Source organism: Poecilia mexicana, unplaced genomic scaffold (genome assembly GCF_051168715.1).
Source record: "Poecilia mexicana isolate PSO_F unplaced genomic scaffold, ASM5116871v1 scaffold_16, whole genome shotgun sequence".
Classification (NCBI taxonomy): domain Eukaryota; kingdom Metazoa; phylum Chordata; class Actinopteri; order Cyprinodontiformes; family Poeciliidae; genus Poecilia; species Poecilia mexicana.
This window is the reverse complement of record NW_028263385.1, coordinates 12832107-12853064: the sequence shown is the minus strand read 5'-3', so window position 1 is coordinate 12853064 and position 20958 is coordinate 12832107. Positions and strand designations below refer to the sequence as shown.

General features: G+C 37.7%; 1 protein-coding gene across 1 annotated transcript in view; it reads left to right on the top strand.

Moving 5' to 3' along the window:
• The window catches only part of clstn3 (calsyntenin 3), a 38708-nt gene that overhangs the window by 14702 nt on the left and 3048 nt on the right, over window positions 1-20958 (top strand). Inside the window, exons 7-17 of the mRNA XM_088013997.1 lie at window positions 416-703; window positions 941-1053; window positions 7103-7262; window positions 7841-7900; window positions 8016-8164; window positions 9329-9477; window positions 15639-15865; window positions 15973-16134; window positions 17187-17332; window positions 17503-17638; window positions 20731-20915. Of these exons, the coding sequence (XP_087870123.1) occupies window positions 416-703; window positions 941-1053; window positions 7103-7262; window positions 7841-7900; window positions 8016-8164; window positions 9329-9477; window positions 15639-15865; window positions 15973-16134; window positions 17187-17332; window positions 17503-17638; window positions 20731-20915 (1775 nt within the window). The remainder of the gene's footprint in view (window positions 1-415; window positions 704-940; window positions 1054-7102; window positions 7263-7840; window positions 7901-8015; window positions 8165-9328; window positions 9478-15638; window positions 15866-15972; window positions 16135-17186; window positions 17333-17502; window positions 17639-20730; window positions 20916-20958) is intronic.

The window sequence follows — 20958 nt, the reverse complement described above, 5'->3', positions numbered from 1 at the left end:
CCTAGCAACCCCACCGGAACTCCACCTGTCACCTAGCAACCCCAGCAGAGCTCTAGCACCTTTGGTCATCAGGTTTTTACTGCAATGGCTGCTGGAAAAGACTCTCCTTCAGCTATTCAAAGATGTATAATTGCAGATTTTGTTGCAGCCATTGTCGCATGCGAGCGTAAACGTTGAGTTGGGGACGTGGCCAGCGGCAGCTTATTTGGATTTAAAGTGATAAGAGACTCATTCTGACAGGAGTGAAATAGGTAGAATTTACCAGATTAATATCTCATTATCTAAGAATGATTTGTGAAAAAATGTAATGAACATCCTAACCTGTTCAAGGAAGCATAACTGGTCGCCTTTAACTATAGAAGGAAAAAGAAATAACAGTCAAATTCTATTGAGTTGTTTTCTATTTTTTGATTAGGTGCCGTCAGGGGCGAAGTCGATCTTCTCCCACCTCCATCTCCAGCAGCCAACTGGACCTCGGTTCTGCCCACTCTCCCTTCTTCCGATTCTTCTCTGGTCTTCTCCTTCAACGGGTCGAATCACGTGGCGGTGGTTCCCAACTCGGTTGTGTCCGCTCTGTCGGGCGACCACTTCACCCTGCAGCTGTGGATGCGTCGGGGCGGCGCCAACATCCAGCCTTCAGCCACTCAGTCCAGAGGAAATCGCAAAGAGGAGGAGACTATTGTGTGCAGCACCGTAAAGAACGGTTCGTTTAATCTCTGGGATTTGTTGTGGTTTTGAAGGTTTAACCAGGAAAGCTAATACATCTAGCCACAGCTACAAAAAGTGTCACTCATGTTCAATTTACATAAACAACCCACGCTCAAACACCTTTTCTTCTGCATCGAAATTCTCACGATTCATCTCTAAATCGAGTCAGTTCTTTTCTTTATTCTCCAAGCAACAGATCCAACAATTATCTTCTTCCTCCTCTGCTCCACAGATGACTCCTACTCCCATTATTCGCTCTCCGTCCACGGCTGCCGCCTCTCCCTCTTCTACTGGCCCGATGTCTCGGCCGCACGGCCCGTCAAGTTCCTCTGGAAGCTGGAGCAGGTCCTGGAAAAACCTTTATTTTTAATTGCATTTCTATCTTTCTGACTGAATTTGAGGAAGTTTAGTAGTTCGTTTCCTTTCTGCAGCACGCTTAATGTATAATCTTTGATGTTACATAGTGCAGTATGAAGATAGAGCCTGTTTTTTCTCTTATCTGTAAAGCTTTTTATAGGGTAACTGCCTAATTTAAACGGTTCATGCTGTGTGTATCATCCATCTTTTGAAGCTGCAGTCTGACTAACGGATTGTGCAATTATCTACCTGTGAAAGGATAATAGAAGCCAAGATAGAATTCAATTTGTGCATCGACCATGAAGCTTTTTCTTCCGTTTTTAACATTCATTCTCAGCTGGATATAAAGAAGATATTTGCTTTTAGTTTCCGATTTCATTACCTTACACATATTCCTCATCACCAGATGAGAGCCGTCGGCAGTTTTCGCCGTGATTAATAATTTCCCTTATGTATGTAAAAATAGTTGCAGTGAGAAGGGATGAAGCTCTCATCTGATAAAATAATGATTGCCATGCTAAATGTATCTATTTCTTTATTCATAACTACATCTTATAAACAGAGAATAGTACAAAGACATGCAAAAAACAACGACAAATAATCAAGCAGCAAGTGCAATCAGCAAGCAAACTAATTTTCCATTAATTTATTCAATATGTGTGCTGTTCGCATATCTGATGGGCATTTTTAAAGATTTAATTTTTACAACATTTTTAAGGGATGATTAAGTTTTAACGTACATCTATTCCTCAAAATATTTGACCTTACTGTATTTGTCAAGCAGTTACCCATGTTTACTAGCAGCTTTGGTAAAAAGCCTTAAATTAATCTTTTATTGCAGTAAAATAGCTGGAAAATTTATAAAAAATGACCCTTTGATTTGAGTTAATTTATTAAGTGTGTTTACAATATACTTGTTTTTAATCAAATTACTTGGGGCACATTTATTGATATCTTGATTCCTTGACTTTCTGTTCACAGGGAGCATAAATATAAATATGATGTGACTTAGAGGTTTATCTTCCCATAAAACACATTGAGTTGGTTGGTGAGGAAAATCAAATAATCTCATTGCTCTTTCATTGTTCTTTATAAGAACCCTTTATTATTTATTACACATCAACCGATTTGCCCTACCATCACAAAAGTCAACATGTGGATTTTGCTAAACTGGAACTAACTGGTTTGGTTGGATGCAACTAAAATCGAACTTTTGGGCACATACAAAGATGGGTTGAGTCCACAAAATTTGTACCGAAGTAAGAGTAGCACTGCTTCAACTTATTTTTACTCAAATAAAAGTGAAAAGTACTCAATTAAAAATAAACAGTATTTGGTAGAACGTCTAACTGTTCAGAGCATCCGATTCAAAATTTTGAAATGACGTCATCAGACAGACAAAAATTATAAAGTTTTGTGAAAATTCTGGTGTTTTAAAGATTAATATTAATAGAAGTAAAGAACATAATCATAGCATAACACATTTTAAACAGCAAAGACTCTTTTCAAAATAAATATTTTCCATAATTTCATAATGTAAAATTTTTTTAAATCAGTTCTGTAGGTCTGCATCACACATGTTTGGTTAATGTATTTGTACTTTTTTCAATTAAGTTACTCATAACGGGAAGAGTATCCAGACGTTTCACTCAAGTAAGAGCAGCGATAGCTTTTAATAAAATAACTCAAGTAAAAATAAAAAGCATGGTGTAAAAAAAAGTTAGTCAAGTAAATATAGCTAGTTACAACCCACCTCTGGTATGAAACATAAGATGGTTACAGTTAAAGCCAGATATTTACATACGCTATCTAAAAGAAAAAAAGCTACAATTTCACGTAAATTGGCATAATAGAGCCCAGGACTCTAGAGTAGGGAGGTCAGTCTCCAGTTCTCCAAGTCAAAACTAGAAGTTAACTTCAGAAAAATGATAAAAGTTTTGCTCAGAGTGTTTTTGTGTGTTTTTTTTTTTTAACACTTTGATGCATGACTGCTTGTTTTCTGGGGATGGAGGGTTGTTTTGTCTGAAGCTTTGGTCTCAGACAGACTGAAGTTGCTCAGATTAAAGAAGCTGAGCTGATACAGGGGAGATTTGTTAAAGCCTTCTGTCTGAGCTGCGTTATCTTGTTACCCCAGTCTTTCTCCCCTCCAGCCCCCACCCTTATCTCTATAATTCCCTCGCCATTTTTTCAGTGCTTTTGTATCTGTTTATATAAAGAAACCTAAAACAAGGATAATTGAGAGCAAAAGAAATGTTCAGTAAAATGTGGAAAGTGTATATAAGCAAGTATTTTACTTACAGATAATTTCTTATTTGGCTTTTGGATGAAAGTAAATGCCTTATTTTGCCGCAGTTATGTGATCTTTCAATTGAGTCAGTGCTTTTTGTAGTTCCTAATGTGATTTTTATTACGAGTCCTTGAAGCTTTGTAAAGACTTTTAATATTTTTTAATGAATTTTTGCTGCTTTTCCTCTTGTCTTCTCTACTCTAGTCCTGTTTCTAACCTTGGCAGTGTGTTGTACAGTGAGTGCCTAAATAAATGAGGAAAGTCGATCAGAACAAAGAAGTGTCAGCGCTTAAAAACTATGTCCAGCAGATGAACAGTTCAAGAAAGCTGTCTTGTCACACTGTTGCCTATCTTTTCAGGGGTGTACAGAGATATGCTACTTTATGTAAATATTGCTCAAATATAGCTTTTCTCCACATCTAATCTTGTAATAAGAACAGCATGAACTCAGACTAGAGAGACATCATATTAACTTAGTATTATATTAACTTCCACTGCTTCGGTTTCAGCAAATGCTACACAAATGTCTCTAATCTCTAGCTATGCTACACAGAAGCTTTTTCTGTATAGCATACCAGACATCACAGCAAGAGTGCTCCAACAACCACAAATGAGTGAAGCCAACTGAGCGCTGCATTTGGCATCACTCACATCGGCATGCCAAATGCTTGAAGTGTTTCCAACTGATGATAACTTGACTCTTTTCCCGATTCTTCCCCTAATTATTAACTTTTTGCTTTTCTTCAACATTACTAGATCAGTTCTTCTGTGTTTCTTTTTTGCGTATAAATGGAGAAACATAAATAAATTTAATTGAATTTAATGATATTTACATTAAATTAAATTTACATTGATATTTACATATTACTTTTGGGCACACAAAAGCAAGAGGGTTATTCAACTTTCAAGTGTTTCAGGTAGGGCTGAAACGATTCCTCGAATGATTCGAGTACCTCGATTACTAAAATTCCTCGAGGAAAATTTACCTGCCTCGAAGCTTCGTTAATTTATGTTTAATTAGTTAGCGCACCGTGTTCCGGCCGGGACTTCATTTGCGTTGCGCGGAGCTCTCACTTCCGCCTCTGAGTTGTTGACAAAAGCTAAGTCTCAGCGGCATAAAGTCCAATCTTCAAGATTGGCCCGTGGGGATTTTATTGATTGATGATAATGCCCGACTTTTTATCGTTTTTGGGGAACCAATAAGCATCCTTAAAATGACTGGGGGAATGCCTGGAGTACGGCAGCATTTCTCCTCCGGGGCTGCTGGTTGAAAGCGAACGGCGGGAAGAGCGCTGAGGTGAGCGGATAGCCTGAACAGGGCGGGCGGCTGAGTAGCTGATGCTTACCGTGTAAATGTAGCTTTACCGACGAACCGCACAATAAATTTCATATCCCGGTCTGAAGAAACGGGTGGCGGAGCGCATCGTACATGGCTGGTAGATGAGTTTCTGAGTGTGACCAGTGAAGGTGTCGTAAACATAGACATAATATAAGGGTAGACGCCGCATTGGCCGCTCCGGCGCAGGAAATACGGCGGCCATCTTAGAGCGGTATAAACTCCTACTTTCCTCAATCAAAACAATAGACGATGCCTCAGCTCTGAGGGATATTATTGTTCGGATCTATGGATTATTGATGTGAGGGCTCCACAGACAGCATTTCACAAGTAAGATGGACATATTATTGTGTATATATTGTGATTATATTATATATTAGAATATTACTTTACTGTATTTATGTCCACCGGCGAGATACCAGCTAATATTAGCTACAGTGCTTGGTGTAATACGGGTTCAGCCCCGCTATGAAGGCTAACTGAGATTCTGTACATCTAAAAATACTATTAATATTAATAGAAATGAAACAATATAACACATATTATAAAACTTATGTGTTATAACATTCACCAGCAAAGTTTACACAGGTGGTAAAGACTATTATTTATATGTAATTCTTTCACTAGTAAGATACATCCCAAATCTTCCGTTTTTGTTTTGAAAGTTTCATAAAGACACGATGTGAGGAAGAAGAGGGAGAAATCTATAAAGAGAGACGAATTCACTGCAGCAGGATGGATCTCATCAGATTTTGGACTTAATCTCAGCTGCTGAATCTCTGAAGCTAGAAGTCGGCAAAAAAAAAAAAAAAAAAAAAATATATATATATATATATACACACATATATAAACATATATATATATACATATATATATAAACATATATATAAATATATATATATATATATATATATATACATTCAGTATTAATTATTTATTTGTGCCATTATGAATCTTTATTTGTGTTGTATAGTTATTTAAATATGTATTGATATTACTAAATAATTTATTAAATAAATTATGAACGGCTGTGTGCTTCGTAATATGCTCTTTATACATCAATATCAGAATATTCCATTCCTATTCTATTGTTTTAGCCACTAAGCATATTTAAATACTTAAATAACATACTTAAATAATACAATTGTTTATAAATGTAGCTTTGATAGATGTTTGAATATGGTTTCCAGTAACAAAAAAGCGTGTTATGATCGATTAAATGCGCTGATCCGTCACTGTGCCTGTTAAACACATAGGACCGAGTGGAGTGGTATACCGCTCCAAGATGGCCGCCCTAAATCTCGTCAGCGACAATAGGCGACAGCGGGGCATGAGGCGTCTATCTTTATATTATGTCTATGGTCGTAAATATCCCGTATTGCTTCCCCCCGTGTTCGTCCCCCGGTCTAACGGTTCGTCAGTCCGCTGGTCTATTTCCTCCCTTCCACCCCATGTTCGTTCATTCGCCCTCTCCTCCCACTCCAGGCGGCATTTCCCGTATTTTCAAACCCAAAGCGTGACAGGTTAGGTGGCAAGGTGAGTTTAATTAATCTATTAAACTCACTGAAGATGAATACATAAACTAAAAGCTGGATTGTAGACATTTTTATAAGCATATTTGTGAGCCTGCCTCTTTGTTATTAAATTCAATATAATTTCAGATTTTTCTATAACTTTTCTTCTGGTTAACTTAGAAAGTGAGCTATTATTGTTACAGGTTAGTTTTCTAAACTACAAAAAAGCAACTGTTAGGGATGCTCAAATATGAAAAATTGGACTGATATTGATATCTGATTGTAACACCGGTATTATGCCAGATTTACCAATATTTCATTTTATAATTTTTTTTATCCGATTACTCGATTAATCGTAAGAATAATCGATAGATTACTCGATTACTAAAATATTCGTTTACAACAGCCCTAGTTTCAGGAAACATTTTCATTCAAGTAACTTTGAAAAAGTATTCCTGACCTCAGTGTTCAGCTGTGCTTGCTGCACCATGTTTAGCATTAAGATGCTATTTTAGACTTGAATAACTTCATTTAGCGGAACTTGAACACAACAACAATCTTTTCCAGTGTCCCATCAGACCCATCAGTTTTTTGAAGGAAAAATTAACCTCAAGGTGCCCAAGGGAAGTGGCATCATTACTGTTTGTGTGTCGGATTTATGGCCGTACCAGAAATACAATACAAATGTCTCAGGACTTTTGCATGTTAAAAAATGTGACTCATTGTGATGTAATTAATTAAGTCCCAGCCCTCATAAAAATACAGCTGCCCAGAAGAAGTTTTTCATTTTTGTCCTGTAGAAATTGTCTTAGTTTTCCTAAAATTAAAATTAAAAAGCTTAGATGTTCCTTCAGGGTTTTCTGAAGCTCTTGTTTGTTCTGTATTATATTTGTCCAACAGGTGTGTGACAGCGAATGGCATCATCTGTCCCTCAGTGTCCAGTTCCCATCAGTGACCCTGTATGTGGACGGCGTCACCTTTGACCCTGCCCTCATCCATGACAACGGCGCCATCCCGAACCCCGCGCCCCGTCAGAGGATGCTCATCGGCGCCTGCTGGGGTTTGTATTTTCATTTTTAATTTCATCCAAAGCTGAAATGTCATTTTAACAAATATCACCACCAAAGGTAGCCAGCTGCGGCTAATGACGTACCTTGAGGACCCACTACATCGCGCTCCTCATTTTACTCAGTGTGGCTGCTGCGTCTTGTCTTTAAGGCCTAATAATATAAATGAGTTATCAATTATTTAGAGCAGCAGAACAACACAGGGGGCAGGCAGCTCAGAGACACTTAAAGCAGAACCGCTCGTTAAAATGGGAAGCTCTGGCAGCCAATTACCGTAGAAAAGACACACACACACATACGCACGTTCAGTGTTTCATCCACTGTGTCTGCTGCCTGCGTGGTGGCAGCTGCTGCCAGATAATGAGGAGACGTTGCATTTTTGAAGATCCACTATAGTTTTCTCACTTCTGCATGCTTGTGGTATTTATTTATAGTCTGTTTCTGTATTTTTCCTGCTTTCTGTGTATCTTTGCACCCTCTGTCTGTTCGCACCACGCTCCATTGAAGTGTCTGTCTCAGTACGGCTTATTGTTTTCTGTTTTTCTGCCTCTCTCTGTGGTTTTCCCAACAGAACCCGAAGAGAAGCAGAAGGAGATACTAAACAACACAATCCCAGAGGGAAAAGACTCAGGTGACCTCCCTTGTTTCAAAGAAACGCTCAGCTGATTGTCTTTCCTGTTGCTGATGCAACAACAAAGTGCAAATTACAAGCTGGTGAGACAATATCACGTGTTTTTGCACTTTAGTGAAGTTCGTGGGTGGTTACCACGGCCTGCTGTCAGGGGTGACAGTGCGTCCTGGCAGCGTGGAGCCGCACAGTGTGGTGGAGTGCTTGTACGCCTGCAGGGAGGGGCTGGACTTCGGAGACCTGGAGACTCTGGGTTCTGGGATGAAGGTAACGCCTCAGGAGAGCTGCAGGTGTTTGCTGCTGCAGGCGCTGGTGAACATACGAAATGCCTGAATTTCTACTGAGATATTTTCTACTTTTGTTTGGATTAAACCATGAAAAAAAAGTTGATTTTAAAATTTAGGTAACCTATTATGCTTCCTTGAACATGTGATGATATGTCAGTAGAATACACGAAACATGATCATTACATTTTTTGCACAAAACCATTCTTAGACAATCAGATTTTAGTCTGGTCATTTCTACTTATATTGAGCTATCAGAATTAACTGTTTCGACTTATTTAAATACAAATAAGTTGCAACTCAACCTTTACACGTTCAAATGAAAATGTCTGCAAACTGCAAATTATACAACCGTACATCTTTAAAAAGCAGAAGTTGAACTGTCTGCACAACCAACAAGAATCCAACAAGTGGTTTCTGCAACAAAAAACTGAATAAGTCTTTTCCAGCAGCCGTTGTACAGCATATACAGTGGTAAAACCAGCTGACCAAATGTGCTAGAGCTCCACTTGGGTTGCTAGGTGACAGGGCTAGGCTTGGCTTGGGTTGCTAGGTAATGGGCCATTCAATGTGACTTAATCTGGAGGTTTTTGAAACAACTAATTTTCCAGACACCAAAAATCATTAACTTATTGCCAAAAAACAGCTGGGTGGATTTTTTTCACTGTGTGTTTCCCATAGTACCCATAATCCAGAAGTGCACTATTACTGCAAATTATGGGAAAATTACACAGTTTTAGAGATTTGCTGTGTGTCTCACTGACAGACTATGAGGTTACTGATCACTTCAAGGGTGCTTCTTCCACTGGATTTTATTTATGGGGTATTGGAGAAAATGTAGCTGTACAGAAATACTCTCTAAGCTTCTCCTATTTTTACTTGTGAAAGATTATAGAAAGCTTTATACAATTTCCATTTTCTTCATAGTTATTTTCTACTTTCTGTTGGCCTTTGAAATAAAATCCACTGAAAAATAAATGGGATTTTGTGGTTGTAATGTGTCAAAATCTGAGGATGTGAATACTTTTCCAAGGCACTACATGTTAAATTTTTGTATTGCTTTGAATTAACCTGAAGGTTAAAAGTCTAATTTGATTTCACAGAGGGGTAACTTGTATGGTAAAATGTCGATTACTTGTCCTTCCAGGTCCATGTGAACCCCAGTCAGTCGGTGCTGGTGCTGGAGGGAGACGACATCGAGAGCTTCAACCGAGCCGTTCAGCAGGTCACCTACAGAAACTCGCTTCGCTTCGCCACCCCTGGAGTCCGACCTCTCAAGCTCACCACTTCCCTCAGGTAGAAGAACATTAATAAAAACGTTCTATGAAATCTAAGTCATTTGCAGCACCACAGAAAATTTAAAGCGACATATCTTCTCCCAAGAAAAACTGAATGTAGCCGGGAAATTTGACGATAAACGAAGATTTAATTTAACTGTAAAAAAGAAACCTTTGATCCCTGAGTTCTCTTAATGCATAAGGCGAAAAGATGAAAACAATATGTCAAATATAAAAACCTATGAAAAGCATAGTCATGCAGTGACCTTTAAAAAGTTTTATAAAGAGGTCAAAGTAGAGCACAAACAACGCACCAACAAAATTTACATCAACAGCAGCGAAATAAAGACAAATTGTTCCAGGTCATAAGTGAAAGTGAATTATTGAAGAGGTTAGAGAGCTTACATTTTAAACAAGATATTTATACACATATCACAAAAACTATTTTTTCTCACTGTCAATAAATTCAACTTCCTTTACCAAAATTATTTCTACTTGAATATCAAAATAATGACAGAGATAAGTGTTGATTACTTTCTTCAGATTGAGAAATTTAGATACACTAAGTTCACTATGCCTTTAAACAGTTTGATGTGAAGTCATGACTTTGTCAGCGTCGAATAAGTAAATTAGCTTTAGTTTACGCAGAATATGGACAGAAACATAAAATACTGACAGCCAGCTATCATTTAACCGGAGCTATTGTTGAGCAAATAAACAAGAGAATCTGTCTGTTTACATTTGACTTTTTGTTGATTAGAAATCACACACAAAGTGTCTGAATTTATGATATAATGAAGTGTAGTCACATTATAAGTACGAAAACAAGTGCTTAAATACTCACAACTGTCACTTTTTGTGTCTTAAGCAGCAACAAGAAAAGCTCAAGCTAACTGAAACACAGGAGAAAAACCTCCACAATATATGTTTAGGGTTAGGGATAGGAACACAAATTACTTCTAAAATCTGCTAAATATGTTAAATAAATTAAAATTATTTTGGAATTGAAACATAAATATGCATTTTTTAAAGCTGGAAACAAAGAAGAAGCTAATGTTCACCAGTGTTGGCAGATCTTGTGAGAAACAAGCAACCAGCTCTATGGAGTCAATCGATGGAAACGGTCAACACAACATATTGTGTAAAATAGAGGCTGTTTGGCATAAATATATGCACTTACTATGACATTATATATTAGCAACAGCAAAATTATTCTAAACACTTTTATGATAACAATTTTAAATAGTTTAAATTATTTAAATTATTTATACTTTTAAAGTGCATTTTGCAGACGTATCACATTGAACAGAAAGGTGCCATTTTTATTTATCTATATATCTATCTATCTATATATATATATATAAGAAGCTATATATATATAGATATCTATATATCTATATATATATATATAGATATATATAGATATATATATAGCTATATATATATAGCTATATATATATATATAGATATATATATATATCTATATATATATATATATCTATATATATATATAGATATATATATATATATATATAGCTTCTTAGCTTGGTGGGCACGTATTTCTTGATGCAATATGTCTCAATGCAACATGCCTTTGAGACGTTTCAGTATGCTCTCTTTCACTATTTATTATATTTTTTCCCATATTTTTCCCACTTACTGCGACTCATTCTCACGCTGTCTCATCACTCGTGTGCCTGTCACTCTGGGCTCTTGGGATGCGCCGAGTCAATTCAGGCAGGCGCAATAACCAGGAAATGGGGGCGTGGAAGAGACAACCAAACTGCTCTTGTTTGGTTTGTTGTGGGGAGCTGGTGTAGGTTTTTATGGGTTTTTCTCAAAGAAAACCAAGGCCAGACAAGCAAACCTCACATTCAAAAACGAGCCCAAAACACCAGCAACTCATGAGATTTACAAGTAACTTTAGAAAAAGACATGCCCTGTCAAAGTTGTTTATAATAAGCTGACCTTGAAAGTTGGTGAAGTCTCATGGAGTCACTATCGGCAGCCAGGTTGATTTATCTGTGTAAAATGTATGTTATGCGTTTTATTTAGAGTGGAATTAGGGCAAAAGAATGGAAGAGCGCCTGATTCTCTCAGAGTTGCATTTTTCCATTGAATGGTCAGTCGGCCTCTGCACAGATCTGATGAAAAGATTCACTAATAGTTTAATTAAATACCGAACATTTACTTTTCCTCAGCTGTCAAAATATTGACCCCTTTGTGTGTTGCACTGCTGCTTCTTTGCTTCACACTGAGTCCATCTAATGCGGACCTTGACTCGGCTGAGATAATGACTTATGTGCAGTAAAGGTCGAACAGAGATATATACTAGCAGAAGATAACAAAAGAATATCTGACCTCTTTGGTTTGCCTTCAATAACTTTATCTTTGACAGTCAGCAGCAGGTGGAGCCTGTTTATTGAATTAAGGTGAATGTGGGTTAAAGTTAAATAATAAATCATTTATCTTTAGATTTTTATGGACTTTTAGCTTTAATGTCTAAAATGAAAGAAACTTTTCCTTATTTGTATATTTCTGGTTGTTATTTATTTGTGTTGCTATGCCAACTAAAAATCCCCCTACATATCAAATGTGTGTGCTAAATACATAATTGATCAAATACTCCATGAGCTTCCAATCATCTGCTGCTCCTAGTGCACAGCGCACATTCACTGTATGCCGAGTCGGCCCAAGGCACATGTGAGCTAAGCGGTTGCTTGGGGCCCAAAAGCATCATTCGATTTTACTCCATAGTGATAGATTGCACATTTTACGCATCTCTTCCAAATTTTACTAACAAAATATATTAAACCTGCTAACTTGTTTACTGTTAATTCAGTGTTTGTCTGCAAATGTTACTTCCAATAGTTAAATTAACATGCCACACTTAAATACCACTCTGCATTTCAAAATGTGAATTAATTAGAGCATCTTTGCTTGCTTGCTATTCCTGTGAGGTTAAAATCAAAGGCTATGATAACACCGGTATGATGTCAGATAATTGCACATTACACTAATAGTAGTAGGCATGTTACACATATGGAGTCGCCAAGGAATAATGAAGTATCTGGTGTTGACATGTTAGTATGGGGGCCTCAAATTAAAATCTGCTTTGGACCCTGAAAAGCCTTGGGCCGGCCCTGACTGCACGTAAACATTGAGAGTCTGTGCAAACCTGTATCCTGTTCCAGCTGTTTTGGGGTTTTTTTTTTACTTTACAGAGGTTTTACTGACTGTACAAGTGGAGAAACTTATTATATTAGCTATTTTTCTCCGGGTTTAGAATCTGAAGTGTGAGTTTTTATGATTGGGGGATGGGATGTGGCAGCAAAGTTGATGAGAGAATCTGAACGAAGGAAAAAGTTTTTCCCAGCTTCTGCTGCTTCCCTGTAGGGCACAGCCAGCCGGCACTTTCACCAGCAGCCTGTGCAGATATTCTCATTGCTATCTTTAGACATGAATGTTTTAGTCGCATGTTTTTATAAGATTAAGATGATTATGAAGCTATGCATCAAGCTGAGGGCTTTTTTTATCTGACAGTTTAAAGATCCCAGGGATTCAAGGGCATGGACAGATTTTTTTTCCCCTCTTTGCTTTCTGCTCAAGGAGAGTACTTTTTATTTTTTTCTTCACTTTGCCATGTTTTACTGCGTATGTGAAGCTTAGACTGATTTGAGCCCAGGAGTCAACCAGATGGCTGAACAGCAGGCCCTTCTGGAGAGGCCGATAGAAGCAGCTGCTTACTCTGATAGTGGATATATAGCACACACACTCACACTACTTAATCAGCTTAATACCCTTTCACATATGATGGTGAATTTTAGGGCAAAGTGGTAAAGAAATTGTAGCAATTTGTCATTGACTCAGTGTTTTTCTCTTCTTCCTGCAGGAAAATTACATTTTACGCAGCAGAAATGTTTTTGCACATTTGTTATTTTCAGCATCACAACAGATAAATGGCGACACGGTCACAGTGGAAAAGCAGAGCAGGGGAATAGGTTGTTTTTTTTAATACTCTGCCTTGCTTTCTGCAGCTATTCTGCTTGGAGTTAAATCCTCACATCAAGGTGACACTGTTTAACCAGTAAAATGAAACCAACACTGATAAACTGTGAGGATTTCGTTTAGCATGTCACACTCTGTTTAAAGATGTTGGTGCACATGGGAAGAGGAGGAGTGAGCTGTCGGAGACGCTTGCCTAAAGTCATGTTCAGCATCGGTTTGATCTCCTCCCCATAAGCCTCTGAGCTTTTTAAAAATTAAAGCCAAAGAAAGATTCCCAAATTTAGTCGGTTTTCGCTGCAGCATCCGGAAAACCGAAACGCACAACAGTCGGATTCACTGATATGTTTGGTTTAATTTTAAAAGCTGACAAATTGTCTTCCCCTTATCACCAGACCATAAGGAGCTATAAACAAACAAACAGAAAAAAAGAAATGAAGGTTTCTGCTTCTGCCACAATAATATGGTTAATTAGAGAATAAACAGTCTTATCATCATCATCATCATCATCATCACCCTTCTGGGAATCTATAAACACTGTACACAGTTTAAGCCAGTCAGTCTCACTGGTTATTAAAATATCTAAACTGTCTCTTTAGTGCCTAAAACATAAATTTCACCTTTTATTGAATTAACTGGATTTGGAAAGAAGAGAAAATGTCTTTAATAATTTACATAACTGGATCTGTTTGTCTTGTAAAATGTCTTGAGATGACGTGTTTTGAATTGCCGCTATATAAATAATACAAGCTGAATTGAAATAAACCGTGGAAATAACAAAAAACATAATCACTATATACTTGTTCCTGATTAACAAAATGCATGAATGTATGTAACCTTGTAGATTAAAAATCTCTTAATGCAAGAGAGACCTGGGCAAGACTGGGAGGAACACTGACAATTACGAATCATAGCAACAACAGATATCAAAACCCAATTAAAATAAAATATGGATAATAAATAAGGAAAAATAGCAAAAAGTAAACGCAGTCCTAACAGTAAATGTAGGACTAAAATGCTGCTAGTCCAAACATTTCCAAATATGTTTTTTTAATAAACTGATAGTGACCTTAAATATATTAAAATAGACGATTTCCTTCAACTTTAAGTCTTGATAAATACAGAAAATAATAACTGCTGTCTATTGAGAGAGTTTATCAAAAGATAAATGCTCTTTTATGCACTGCAAAAAAACAAAACAAAACAACATTTCTAATTTACGGTAAAATATTGGCAGTTGTGGTTGCCAGAATCTTACTGTATAAATGTGGCAAAAGTCTGGCAACCACAGCTGGGAAATTAGCTGTAAATTAGAGACGTGTTTTTACAGTGTAGATGAGAACGTAAAGTTTGGTTCCCAGATGTAAAGATGTGGATTATTATAACGGTCTAATTCAGATTTATATAACCTACTTCAATCTAAGAGAGGATAAAAACACACAAAATAAGAAAAATGTTTCAGAGCTGCCAAGCTAATCCATCAGCAACAGAGAATATTTACTACACTTTACTTTTTACTTGTACTTAGGAGTATTTCTACTCTCACTTCAGTAAAATTGCTGATTACTCTACACTCTGTGAGTAACTTTGCTGAATGAAGAACAAACAACTTGTTTTAATCAAAACTTCACCAGACACAAAACACCTGCAGTTTTCGTTAAAGTTTCTTAAATTAAAAAATAATAATTTGGAAAAATGTTTCTTTTTCCTGATTTTGTTATTTATATAAATTATTTTCATTTTCACCTTTAAAATACCAAAATATCCATGTAATTTTATATTCTGATCTACCTCATGATGTAATTTTTAAATATTAAATGTTTGATCAGTTACTCAGTACTTGAGTAGACTTTTTACTAAGTACTTTTTACTCCAGTAATTTTTGGATGGCTGCATTTTACTTATACTTCAGCAAAAACATGTTGAAGTAGTGCTACTTTTACATAAGCACATGTTTTGGGTACTCTACCCTCCTCTGGTAACATGTGATCTTATGTTTCCTGTTAAAGTCCAAATTTGCATTTGTGATGGTAGAACACACACACACTGAATTGTTCTACCGCAGTGAAATGTGTTAACGTGTTAACACGTTTCAATAAATTTAAATGGTTGATTGAATACTCCATTCAAAGGCTGTAAAATAAATCTGTTTTCTTGTTTGTATTTCTCTTGCAGGTGTTTCAATGAGGAAAGCTGCCTGTCACTGAAACAGCTGGAGGGATACCTGGTGGTTCTCCAGCCCGACGCCCCTCAGATCTCTCTGTCCGGGGTCGGCCCACATCTGGCCCGTCCGGCCCCTGAGTTTGAAGGACCCCGCGGCGTCCCCCTCTTCCCGGAGCTGCGGATCGTCTGCTCACTGTCACATGCTGTCAACACGGCTGCACAGGGCATGGAGGGCGGAGGTGAGCAAAGATATGGAGATTTAATGTTTATAATTCTTGAAACGCTGTTTAATTTCTTCTCAGAAACGTTTATGTTTGTTTTATTAATATTCTGCATTGCCTCTTAGCTCTGATGTCGGATGCCGTGGCTCACACTTTGGACGGATGTGAGGTGCAGCCGCTGGGAGAGGAGCTGAATCCAGAGCGGGAGGAGCTTCTGGTAGACATGGACGTTGTGCGAGAGCGAGGACTGGATATCATCAATACCACCGCTTACATCGCAATTACAGGTACCGCTGCTCTGCAGTACATTTTTAATATTATTTCACCTGTATTGATTCACAAAGAAGATAATTTTACGAAGCATATAGCAAGGCTGGACGATGTGGCTGAAAAACGTGTCATGATGTAAACACTTCATACCAGTCGAAGTTGATAACTGGCTAGAGGTAATTAATGATTAGTTTTTTGTTTTAAATAACTGAAATACAGCCAAACTTTCCTGTTTTATTCAAAGTTTTTACTCTATAAAGTTGTCTTTTATCATTATTTTTATTTTTAAGCCGTTACGAGGCACAGTGGTGAAACCTTAAACTGCCGCTGTGCCAGTTGGTCAACAAGTCGTAGCTAGGCAACCAAAGACTGAGTTGCTAGGCAACCAAAGAGTGAGCGAGTTGCTAGGCAACCAGAGAGTGAGCGAGTTAATAGATGCCACTAACCCCGCTTAGTTTGCTGTGAGAGGTTGAGTGGTTAAACTCTTCCCTCTGCCTACATCTCCCAGAATGCTGTGCAGTGAGTAGTGTGTAATGAAAACTGTGCATAAAGCAGGAAAGGTTACACTGCCAGTTTGGCTATTTTCCAGATACTTAAAACAATAAACAAATCAATAATTATCAGTATCGACTGAAATGAAAGGCTTACATCTTGACCCGTTTTTCAGTCATCTTGCCCAGTTCTAGCCCATTTTAACACATCGTTGTGCTCGGTGTTAGTTTTCTAGCACACATTGTTTCATGTTCATGTTTCACTAATTAGGTGATTTCTGAAGGCATTTGACTGTATTCGTTTATATTTGGAAGCAAAATGTGCTGAATACACATGCACACCACACTGACATTTTTGCAGGGAAAATCACCTTTACTTTCATTCATTTTCCAAGGCCTGGATTTGCTGCTTTGTGTTGCTCTGCTATGAAAAATCCCAGTAGAAAGTGAAAAAGTTCAGGGTGTATGAATGTTTTTGCAGGGCAGGATATTTTTTTTCTGTTGTGACTGTCCAAACATTGTCTCCCTGTCTTCCTTTTCTTGCCTCTGGGATCTTCTTTCCTGTCCGTCTCCTCCAGGTGCTGAATCCATCTCTGTGTACGAGGACGTACTCCGCTCAGTCCGGTACCGCCTGGCCAGAGGCTCTGGACGCTTCGAGAGGCGGTTCCGCCTGTCGTGCTCCGAGATGAATGGCAGATACACGAGCAATGAGTTGACTCTGGAGGTAACGAGAAACATCGCTCAAACAACATCCATAACAGCTTTCAGATCTTAGCCTTGACCTTTCGAAGCAATTTTCCCAACAAAAACTGGAAAGCTGATGATAGTCTTATAATAAATGTTCTATATTAACTTTCTAAGTTGTAAAGTTTGTAACGCTTTCACTACTTCCAGGTGAACTTCCTCCACTCTTTGGAAAGCCTATACCACCCTTCCCACCTGCTGGCCTCACAGCAGCAGTTCCTCCATCCATCTCATCATTCTGGAGAGCTGAGTGGACACACCTTGCCGAACCCACACCGCAACTCAGGTAATATTCCCTTGACCGCCTGATTGACAATTCATTTCTTACCCTAAAAGTTTAAGCCTTCCATGATGTAGCAGGAAACTTATTAAAGTGACCTATTATGCTTCCTTGAATAGTTTAGTACATGTCTATGAGCTATACAAAACACATTCATTACCTTTTTTTACACAAAATTATTCTTTGATAATAAGATTTTAGTCTGGTCACTTCTGGATATGGTAAGCTCTTTTCAGAATGAGCTGTTTATGGTGTCTTGTCACTTTAAATTGAAATAAGTTGCTGCTGGCCACACTTCCAAACTCTTGCACATGAAATTGGCTGCAAACAGAGGCACAATTATACACATGTACATCTTTGAAAAGCAGACGTGGAGCTTTCTGCACAACAAACAAGAATGCAGCAAATGGTTTCTGGATGGTAATTAGAAATCAAAACACTTGTCTTTTCCAGCAGCTATTGTACAGTGCGTGTAGCGATAAAACCAGCTGACCAAATGTCAGGTGGGGTTGCTACCTAACATTACTGGTGTTGCTAGGCAACGGCACGTGCCTGCTGATTTGATGCATTACATTCTGAAGGTTTTTAAAACAAGTAATTTTCCAGACACCAAAAAACAGTAACTTATTGCCAGTAACCAGCTGGGTTCTTTCTAAGTGCTTGAGCTGTTTTTAGAGGCAATTGAGACCCAAACGAAAGTACAAAAGCTTGCAAAATATGAATTTTGCATAATAGGTCTCTTTTAAATATCAACAAAAAAATACAAGCTTTACTAAACAGAAAATGCTAATAAGAAATGTGTAGCGTAAATTTTAAAATTAGAGGTTGCTTTAGTTACAGTCCCAGGCGGCTGGTTCAGCATTCATGAAAAAGTGGCAGTTGATCTTGTTATTGTTTTAAATGACTGACACAATAATACTCTGAAAATCAGCCAGAAGGATTTGACATTAGGCTGGGCCTCCATGCACGACTCCCAGGTGTGACATTGAGTGGATCGCAGAGGCCTGCAGAGGGCAGCCAGGCTTTCTGAGCTGAATACCAAACAGTGGAACCCAAACTGACATGCAGCTAAATCCTGGAAGTTGACAGAGGGTTTGGGTCAAACAGGTGAGCAGGCAGGGTGGTAGGAAGGCTTATTGATGACGGATCGAGCATCCTGACTGAGGCATTTGGCTGGTTCAGCTTTCAAACGCTGCAGAACCAACACATAACAACATGAGCAAAGAATCACTGGACTTTCTAAAAATGTAAAATAGTGAACAGATCTAAGCTGTTGTCAAGGACCTGCAAGTCAACATGAGGAGCAGAGGAGGAATGCTGCAGGAGTTGGTTCGTCTTTCATTTGTATGTGTAGACAAAAGAGACACTCAGAGTGAACAACCAATAATGTAAAACCAAAGATTTAAAATTAAAGTTTTTCTCAATACTTAAAAATGTTAATGTTGTTATAACAAAGTTGCTAAATTTCTACTCTATTTCTCTGTCTTGTCTTTCAGTGATGCAGGTAAATAATTAGCACTTTAACTTTTCAGTCAGATTTCATGTTGTTTAGATGGAAAGTTTTACCTTTTTTCAATAAAGGTTGTCTCAGAGGAACAGGCTGATGGTAGCAACATATCAATAAATATGTTTGACTTTCATTAAGATTGAATCAATAAACAAAAGCATTTAATCTGTCCTGAATAGAGATAAAAGAACAAGTTGTCTCCTGTTTAATGACCTCTCAGCTAGTTTATGGCCATCTAATGAACTGGTCTATAAATACATCTTTAAACTTAATGCATTTCCATAAACGGCTCCAAGAGTCATCAGGATATTAATGGATCTGGAGGAGAATTTCACAGGAATAGAAACCCTCATTTTGTGAGAGTTGGCAGGACCTTCATGTGTTTGAGCTGAAATCTTAATAATGTAGATCCATTGAGGTAAATTTAATTCAGTTAATGTGAATATTAAAACCAGCAGGACAACTTTTCAGGTCTTTTGTTGATTGTACTGATGATACATTGACACGTGTATCTTATAAAGATCAGCTGCAGCCAGAAAATTAAAACCCCAGGAACATTTTCTCACATCATAATCATAATTTGTGATAAACGAAGGGTATCCAACCTGCGGCTCCAGAGCCTCTAGTGGCTCTTTGCATCTTCTGCATAGGGTCTTAATAGCGCTAGCTAAACATTATTAAGAAACAACCATTTTTAATATAAATAAACCAACAAATGTGGGTTTGAGCTGTTTTTGTTTTTCAAGACAGATCTATTGAATTTCCATCAATGAATGACAGTAAAAGTGCCAGTAATGCTTTTCAAAATCTATTTTTCTTCCCAATTATTTACATAATTTTCCATCAATATCAACATTCCACAGAAGGAAATTTATTCAGCCTCTTTTTGCAGAAGTTTTATGTTTTTCTTTACTTAAAAACCTAAAAATAACAACATTGCATATCGCAGTGGCTGCTGTCCCAAGTTTATTTCCCTTTGCCGCGTGTTTTTCCCTCTTCCTTCTTTCTGTTGCATTACTCTAAAATAAAGTCCACTAGTGTAAGAAATAAATTAAAAAAATACACAACTAAAAATAGGAATAAATTGATGGTTCTTTTTAAAAAAAGACATTTTTAATGTAGATGTCCACCAAGATGTTCTGTTTCTTTATTGAAAAGGCCAAGTAACATTTGCAGCCTGAAATGTGTTTAATTAGCTGGACTGAGGGTAAAATTGGCTCTTTAGACAGTGAGGAGGTTGCAGTGTGGCATTTCCATTCATCGCCTTCAGATTCACTGTTTGTCTCTAAGAAGTTGGCACGTCTACTTAAATACAACTTATTCTTTTTTGCCCATTCTCTTTCACACAAAACTCAACTCAGTAAGATTGGATCGAGGACGTCTCAAAACATCAGTTTTCTCAACAAACCTTTACTCATCTACCAAGTAGAGGACTACAAAGGACCATTCTCTGCATTGTTCTTTTATTTAAATAGAGTTATCAGAACAAAGGGTTTAAATTTAAATGCACACCACACTTTTCAGATGCTCATGTTCAAAACTTTTACAAAAAACATGGGGAATTGTCACACTTTTTCTTCATTTCTTTTAGTGGTTCCAGGAGCAGCCACCGTCATCATTATGGTCTGTGTGGGCTTCCTGGTTGTCATGGTGATCCTGGGTGTCTTCCGAATTCGCTCAATCCATCGCCGAGGTGAAGGCTCCAGGGGCGGGGCTAAAGAGGGCAGCAACCAATGGGACGACTCGGCGCTCACCATCATCGTCAACCCAATGGAGGTAGAGGTCATCTCCCGCTGATTGATGTCTGGATAAATCGATT